Source organism: Octodon degus, unplaced genomic scaffold (genome assembly GCF_000260255.1).
Source record: "Octodon degus isolate 3935 unplaced genomic scaffold, OctDeg1.0 scaffold00033, whole genome shotgun sequence".
Classification (NCBI taxonomy): Eukaryota; Metazoa; Chordata; class Mammalia; order Rodentia; family Octodontidae; genus Octodon; species Octodon degus.
Genome location: NW_004524609.1, coordinates 3,280,039 through 3,289,003, shown reverse-complemented (window position 1 = coordinate 3,289,003; position 8,965 = coordinate 3,280,039). Strand labels below are relative to the sequence as shown.

Here is an 8,965-nt window from a genome sequence, read left to right as displayed (position 1 = left end):
TATTTATTGTGTGTGTGTGTGTGTGGCCAGCTCAGCCCACCAGGGGGCGGGTCTGGCTGGCATGTGGTGCTGGGGATCGAACCGCAGTCCCTGTGCTTTGCCAAGCTTGTTTCAAGTAGGTGCTTTAGACCACTGAGCCATCTCTCCAGCCCCGATGCTGGCTTTTCTGTTGGCTGTTTTATTCTTAAAAAGTTCCCCTCTTAGACCAAATTTAGAAACATGTAAGAGCAATCAAATCAAATTTATTAAAATGATCAGAATGGTCAAGATCTCGCACTTGCTGAGTTCACTAAGCCAACCACCCCCAGATGGAGTCTTGCTATATGGTTCAGGCTGGCCTTGAACTCATGTAGCCCAAGCTGGCCTTGTGGCAATCTTCCTGCCTCAGCCTCCCAAGTGCTGTGCTCACAGACTGATGTCACAACACTGGACACCACACTTCCATTTTCACCAAGTAAACTACTGGTTAAAAAGCCACCACTAGAGCAAGGTACGGTGATGTACACCTGTAATCCCAGCACTCTGTGAGGCTAAAGTAGAAGGACACAAGTTCAAGGCCAAGCTGGGCAATTTAGTGACATGCTTTCTCCAAAACAATGGCCGGGAGGGCCAGCGAGACAGCTCAGTGGACTAAAGCGCCTGCTTAGGCAGAGCACAGTGGCCGGGGTTCAATCTCCCGAGTGCCATGCCAGCCCCACCCCTGGCAAGCTGAGACTGCAACTGAGACTGGGTGTGGTGGCACATGCCTGTAATCCCAGTGTTTGGGAGGATGAGAACAGGAAGAGTTGGAATTGGATCTACATAGTGAGACCCTGTAGACCCTGTACTAAAAAAAAAAAAAAAAAAAAAAGGCTGGGAATGTAACCCAGGGCAAAGGTCCTGGGTTTAATCACAGAAACACACACACACACACACACACACACACACTCGGCCACAACAATGGAGGAGTACTATGCTGGATATGTGGACCACTGAGTCCCAGTGAGTCACCATCCTATTGAGCACAAGTAGCACCTCTGACTTCTAAGAATGGACTCTGTGGAGCAGGATGCTCACACCTATGATTATACTAAATTACAGAGGATGCCATCTTTGCAAATTGGAGCAAGAGATTTTCCTGCTAGCTTTGAACAAGCTGCGAGTCCATCATGAGAGGGCCCCATAGCAAAAAGCTGTCAGTGGCCTCTTGGACACTCAGAGCTGGCCTGAGAAGCCACAGCCCTACAATCACAAAGCCCTGAATTCTGTGACAATCGTATGACCTTGAAGACAACCCTAAGTTCAAGAAAAGGAGCACATCCCAGCTAGCACCTTGACTGCAGCCCTGTGCAGTGCTAAGCAGGGACCCGACTAAGTGACATCTAGACTCCTAACCCATGAAACTAAAGCGTAAGTTACATCTCGGTGAGAATGTTTTGTTTTTTTAATGTATTTAGTACAGGATCTATAGGGTCTACAGGGTCTCACTACATAGATCAGACTCATAGTGATCCTCCTGTTTACAGCCTCCCAAGTGTTGAGATTACAGGCACGCGCCACCACGCCCAGTCTCAACTGCCATCTCGGCAAGACTGTATTTGTAATAATCCATTATATGCCAAGAGATAGTTAATAACAGCTATCTATCAGCACAGAAGGTCACTCTAACCAGCCCTACAGTGTAATCTGAACATTGTTCATGTCCTACCTCTCACCAAGAAATAGCAAAACTAAAATATAGTCAATGAAAAACACAATCTGTTAGTTTAGCGCTGGTTATATGTAAAAACTTGTCAAAATGAAAAAAGACAGTTGTAAGGAAGAACATAGGCAACATAAAATCCTACAGGAAGACCAGTGAGGGACCTGAAGAGGGAAACTATCAAGTGCTCACCAAGGAGGCTTAGGTAGCTTGATCCCATCTTTGGCAGGAATTGGTATTTGGCTCCTAGAAAGGAATAATCCATATTGGGGCAGGCCTGGTTTGTGGGAGAGCTGTGGTGTGAAGTTCTAATCTCTCAGGATGGCCACCATGGTGGTCTGACACCGACTGTCGTGCCCACGCCAGTCCCCATACTTACGCACTGCTCGCTGGTCTCTGGGATGAATTCCCCCTCGCTGTTGATGCTGGTGTAGGATCCCTGCCGGGCAATGTGCTGCTGCCGCTCAGGCACATAGCCAGGGGGAGGTGAACTTCGGCCGGGGTTCTGGGAGCCTGAAGCACAGAAAGGAGGCTTTTAACAAATGCACCCAGGACACTTGGCTCCAGAGGGGCAGGCACGGGCCAGATAGAGATACAGGGCCCTAGGTCAGGATGTGACTCCTGGGGGTTGCAGCACCAAAGCCCAACAAGCTTCAGCAGCCTGAGGCAAAGTACCTTCCTAGCAGGAAGCCAACTCTAGAGACTGAGCAGGCCCTAGAGCACTTATGACCAAGAGCCTCAGCATAAAACCTGAGCAGAATACACCCTACAAAACCAACTTGCACTTGCAGCTAAAGCGGCTTATAACATTCATACACAGAAATAAGTATTCCTCCATGAAGTCATTCCTCTTTTCCCTTCAGAGCCTCACTACCATTTCTTCACACTCTACAGTTAGGAGTTCCCCATATTCTCAGGGGATAAGTTCTAACACCCAGTGGGTGCCTGAGACCCCCAATAATATCAAACATGCTAGATAATGAAATTTTTTTCTGTGCATATGTATGTGTGATAAAGTTTAATATATAAATTAGGCATGGTAAGAGATTGACAACAATAAAATAGGATGTTTATAACAATATTGTGTAATAAAACTCAACGTTATTGCTCCTGCAACTGGGGCTATTAAGTAAAATAGGGGTTTCTCCCATCCGTCCTGATGACTGCGAGCACTTGTTGCCCCCCGCCAGTTCCCAGCAGTGGGGACTGAACCTAGAGCCTCTGTACTGAGCTATCTTTTGGTCCACATTTTATGAAAAGGTCTCGCTCAATCTCCTAAACTGGGCGTGAACTTGTCATCATCCTGCCTTCACTTCCCAGAGGGCTGGGATTACAGGCATGTACCACCACACCCAGCTTCATGTTGTATTTAAATTATGCTTCTTCTTTTTCGTTGGACTTCACCACACTGACTTCGCCTCCAGGCTTGGCAAGCGCTGCTAAGTGACTGTTAAATGGCAGCTACTTGACAAGGCACCCTTACATGTGCTACTTCCCTGAAGCCTTTCAACAGGCCTGAGACATAGGGTTTGCTTTACTTACCAGAGGAAGAAACAGACTCAAGGAGCTTTATGCTTCTCAAAAAAAAAAAAAAAAATCATAGGAGGCAACAATGTACCTACTTTCCAGGTGAGAGGATATAGAAGCCAATTTACCTGAATTTCTATATCAGTTGGCAAAATGGGATAGTTTATACCCTGACATCACCAAATAACACAAGTGTGAGCCTGTGGATTATAAATCACTAGGCAACACTTTAGTTATCAGGAATTGAGTCTGAAAAATCAGACCTCCCTCCTCAGGGCCAAAGATTTTCTGAGTCTGCCACTTTTCCTGCTCAGAGGAGACAGAAGTACTGTCAGAAGCTGCAGCATTTCCTCTTTTAAGCACACCAAACAAAAAAATCAACCAGTCCAGGTTTTAAAAAGCTTGAACAGAGCTGAGGGTGTAGGTGAATGGTAGAGCACTTGCCTAGCATGCACAAGGCCTTGAGTTCAGTTCCTAGCTCAGGGAAGAAAAAAAAAAAGGCTTTAGTGATATCCACATCAAATATATTTAGTAGTTTGAAAACTTAAATATAGGGCTCTTTTTTTTCAAATAAAAAAAATCATTTATTTAGTTATTTGGTACAAGGTCTCGCTACACAGCTCAGACCTATAGTGCTCCTCCGTCTCAGCCTTCCGAGCACTGGGATTACAGATGTGTGCCACCACACCCAGTTTTGGTGGCTGCCATGGCAAACAGGCACGTGGTACTGGGGCTTGAACTGGGTCCTTGTGCTTGTCAGGCAGGCACTTAGACTGCAAGCTAGCTCCCCAGGCCCAAATACAGGACTCTTATCCTAAGATCCTTTCCTTCTCTGGGGGCATCATACAGAAAATCCACCCGAGCCTCCCAGCGCCTGATCTTCCTCTGTGCTCTTCAGCTCCCCCCAGGGCCAGCAATTCCCAGACACGGCTAACAGAAGCAGTGCCCTCCCTCAACAAAACAGGCCGCTCTTCTCTGCTCAGACGCCCAGCTCTCCTGCCTGCAGCACTAGGCTTCCTGAAGTACAGCTGCAGGCATGACCTCTGTGGGAACAGTTCAGAAAAAGAGCAAGTTTGGTAGCTGGAGCTCTGGGGAAGAACCTGGTCTGATCTACCCTGAAAGCCCAAACAGCCAACACCAACTGGTTTCTTGAAAGGAGCCAGTTTCAGAAGGAAATTGGGGATGCTTGTGCTCTGGAAGGAGCACCGAAGCTGTGAAGGAGCCCCGCTGAGCTGCACTGGGGACAGGATGAGCCCTGGCCCTGTGGGGCTTGGGGCGCACCCCAGCAGGGCTCCTCCCACTACTCCACACCTGCCACGGAAGGAAAATACTTAATAAAAATACAGGCTGTGGAGGGTTGCTCTTTGAGGCAGTTTGTACAGAACTTAACCTGTTACTGTTTTGTCAATGTCTTTTGTTGAATGATTCCTTCACTCTCCATAAAGTCAGCTTGTCAGAGCACCTGGCTCATTTAGTTGTGTAGAAGAGATCTGGCCACTGCCACAGGAGCACTTCAACTGCTCCTTGGAGGTATTAACCTAAGGATGTGACGCTGGGAGAGAGGCTAACATGGGAACCTGCAATCCGGCTTCTTCCCGACTCCAGAGAAACAGCCAGAAACAAAAGTGCTCTGAAAGAAGACAGGCGTTTTCTGGATTTCCTGCCTCAGCACTTCCCTCGCAGGGTGGAGGCTGGTAATTCCCGAGCAGAGCAGACCTGAGCTGTCTTTCACACACTCTCAGGAGAGTCCCTCTAAGGCTCGCAACAACTGAACTGACTCTGACTGGAACGTTGGGGATACTGTGCTGGGAGCTCACAGAGCAACCTATCTGCCAGCAGGGGCTTTTCCCAGCTCTGCATCCCTCTCTTCCTCCCTCCCACCTCTCTCTTTCAGCACTCATTTCTCATTTAACCTTTAAAACAACCCCGTGGTGGAGGTGCATGACTATCATCTACACAGAGCAGAAGGGGAACAGAGACCCAGAGCCATGAAGGAGCTGTGGCTAGCAAACAGCCTGTGACTCCCAGGACAGGTCAGCCAGAGCACTTTTGAGACCAAAATCTACTTTTAAAGGACCAGTATGCTGCTCACCACAGTGCCTGCAGGCAAAGCTTCTCAATGAACTGCTCCCCTTGGGTGGGCAGGGAGGACGGGTCCCTCCACTGGGGAGAGGCTAGCTGGCATGCAGACGTCTTGACGGTGCAGAGAAAACATAGTGCTCTGTTCAACACCACTCAGATTCAGAGTTGTTTCGCCCATGTTTATCCGTGAGAAGGGCAGGAACACAAACAGGGCTCAGAAGAGACAAATGGGAGAAAAGAGAAACCCAGACCAAAGAGAAGAAAACGACTCTACTTTCAAAGCCTCCTCCGGATATTAACACACATGGGTCTGCCCACTGCCCTTGCTACTGTAACACAAAATTCCAGTGCACCCATGAAGAAAGCTTTTCCCAAGCCCCACCAGTACTAAAAGCACACAGCCCTATTAAACCTCTAACTTACAAATATTAGCCTACAACCTGAGTCCAATTTTGGCTTTAGAGAACATTTCAGTGACCCAGAAATTCCGTGGCAATTCAACCCATATGTTGTTAACATTTTCAGCAGCAGAAACAAGACTTTAACAGGTGAGTAGGATATGTATGGAGAAAAGCTTAGCTTTGGAATTAGGTTCAAATCAGGCTTTGATAGTCATTAGGTGATTTAAACGCTCACCTCAATTTCCTCACCTGCAAAAACGCAGAGAACTAATTCAGCCCATAACTACATTTGGTGGCACAGGTACACATCTACATGACACACCTACAGGCAGAAACAGGGCAGAATCGCATTCGTTTTGTTGATTTTATACGGTAGACAAGAGTTACGCTCAGCATCCATTCTACCTGTCACCTCTTTGTGCACCTCAGAAGCTAAAGCTGTATTTCTAAGCCTCTTCTGGGGTCCAGACAACCAGATGCACTTGTGTGGGACTTAGTTCCCTGTCATTCCTCTGCCCCCAAGCCCAGTCAGAGTACAGGCAGCCCTGTGTCTGTATGGACCACTGCGCTTCTGGACGGGGACCTCCCGATTACAGAAGGGAGAGAAGCTGCCACATACGTGGACCCATCGCCTGTCTTACCCTCTCTTGGTGGTTCCATAAGTCAAGATGTGCACAACATCTTTTCTTTCTGAAACAAGCAACTGAACCCTGACCAATATGCTCTGTGGTGAACAGAAATTACACATTTTACCTAAAACAACAGAAATGTTTTCTTGAAAGAGACTGAGTAAAGAAAAAGAAAAATTCTCACTTTTTGATGAAATCTGAGACCTAATGGGTCCATCCAGATTACTGAAGACAGAAGGAACTGCCCCCTAACTCTCAGCGTCCACAGGCAGCTGCCGGGGGTTGATACACAGGGCCTTGCTGACACCCATCCTCCCCACTGAACTCTCCCCTCGTTTGGCAAGAGGAAAGAGACTAGCCCCTTGGAGGCCAGCACCACAGACGCAGAGGGCCTGGGGTAAATCACTAGGGTTTTCTGAGCTTTTATTTCCAGCCAGAGACTTTCACTTTTTCCAATCTACACCACAGAGCCAGCCTTATTATCTGATGGGCAACAGGCCAGGGGCTATTGTGCACAGGCCCACTGCCTAGAGCAGGAAAGGGAAGTCTCCCCAGACCAATGGCTATCAGAGGAAGCGAATGGAAAAACCAGGAGTTGGCAGAATTGCTCCAGGGTATTTTCAGTTTTGTTTTTATCTTCATTTCAGGCATTGTGAGTCAACCAGATACACAAGCAGCAGTCAAGAGCAAGTGAAACAAGGGACAGCCCAGGGCAGGACACTGGACTACAGGACTCTGATGGTCATAGATTTACCAGCAATGGCAAGCATGAGCTAGACTGCACAAAGCTCTGCTACGCAAAGCACAGGACACTGCACAGGTGTCAGGAGGCAAGCACAGGCAAGGGGTGGGGCGCACGTTCTCCGAGACACCCTTCCTGGGCACCCCAGCCTAAGCTGGCTGCTGTAGCTTCAGCACGCCTTTTGTGTTAAGGGCCCACCACATCATCAGAAGCAGCAGGGCATCACAGCAATCCTCTGTTCAGAGTGGTCCGCGGCTCTGCCTGTACACATAAGGAGAAAAGCAGGGTTTATGCTGCCAGCTCTCCAGACTCTTCCAGGACACGCTATTCTCTGCTAGCCTCCTTAACCCAGAAAAGCAGAGTCAAGAGGTAATTTTTCATCCAAGGATATGCCTGATTCTTTCGCTCTATACTCTGACTCAGAGCTGAAAGGCTCTCAGATTCCAGCCTTGTCATAAGAGCACCCTCATCAGGAAGCTGATGTAGTCAGGAAGTTGCTCTGCAGAGTTCTAGAGCTCTGGGCCAATGTTAATGTGCAAGTCATAAGTACAAAGACACACTTCTAAATCCTTTTCTTCCTTGGGGGACAGAGGAGATGAGGAATGTCATCAAATCATTTTCTTTTTTATTAAGCTTATTGGTACACTAGGCATACATAATGATCAAATCTCTTTCTTTGATAGAAAATGATGACCAGTATTTCCCACAACAAACAGACCAGTCTATGCGGAGGGTGCTGTTCAATGTTTCATCTTTTAAGATCCCGAGAATATCCCATGTCTCTCAAATTTTCCATTTTATACTCTTGTTCGTGGGTGGATCTACTTTTGCTAGAATTCACAGCAAGAAAGAGAAAAGCCCTAGGCAGTGACCCGTTTTTCATGTGTACAGCCACGAAGGCCAGTTCTGGTTTCTATCCTTTTAGAACTGTCCCAAGACTGCACACACAATGCCCAAGCTCTCAACTGCCCAGTTTTGCTGTAAGAAGTTCTTGAATGTTGAAAACACTCTTTTTTTCTTCCTTTGCCTGAACTTTTCCTCCTCTTCTACCAGAAGCAAAAGCTTCTCTCCTTCCAGGCCATGGAAGCTTTCTCCCTGGATTCCCGGGTCCACACCTGCAGCCCACCCACTGTCCTTTCACTTTTGCTCCCTCCTTTCCAATTGTCCTTATCTCTCCTTTTGCAATCTGCTCAGATTTCTAGCCTAAAGATCTCCAGACTTCACATATGACCTCTCTTTCTTTCACTATCAAACCCTTGAAAGGACTGCCTGTCTTCATTCATCTTGGAAGTTACAGTCTGCCTTCCTGGTCTATAGAGGACGTGGCAACACAGGGGCAAGGAGGTGTGAGAACAGAGGCAAAGGCACTAACAAGAGAAGAACCAGGATGTGGTATGCCCAGCCGCCAGTGGAAGCTCACCTATGTGGCTTAAAGGCACACCCCATCTTATGGGAGAATGATTCGTTAGCTTGGTCTCAAAGGCAAGAGAATTTCCATAGGCAAAAACAGGAGGAAGCGGGGTTTGGGGAGATGGCTCAGTAGAACAAGCGCTTCCCTGGCAAATGCAAGGGCCTGAGTTCAATCCCTAGTTTCGCAAAAAAAAAAAAAAAAAAAAAGATAAAATAAAATAAAAAATAGGAAGAAGGACATTTGTTACATAGGGAAATTCTATCCAACTGCCTGGCATTCTCTGCATAAGCAGTTAACTCTTGAGTTTACCCATAAATAGAATTTTTGTCTGTTTTTGTTGAGTATGAACTAGTTTAACAGACTGGCTTTAAAAAATGAATTTCTTTTCTTTCTTTTATTTTGGCAGAACCGGGGATTGAACTCAGGCAGGCAAGTGCTTATTCTACTAAGCCATGTCCCTGGCTCCAAAAAATGAATTTCAAGGGGGGGAAA

The 8,965-nt window shown here is 47.2% G+C and overlaps 1 protein-coding gene across 2 annotated transcripts in view; it reads right to left on the bottom strand.

Annotated features, from left to right (window-relative positions):
* Positions 1–8,965, bottom strand: part of Map3k3 (mitogen-activated protein kinase kinase kinase 3) — a 66,832-nt gene that overhangs the window by 12,043 nt on the left and 45,824 nt on the right. For both annotated transcript variants that reach the window (XM_023713976.1, XM_023713975.1), the window contains exon 7: positions 2,061–2,194. In XM_023713976.1, the coding sequence (XP_023569744.1) occupies positions 2,061–2,194 (134 nt within the window). The remainder of the gene's footprint in view (positions 1–2,060; positions 2,195–8,965) is intronic.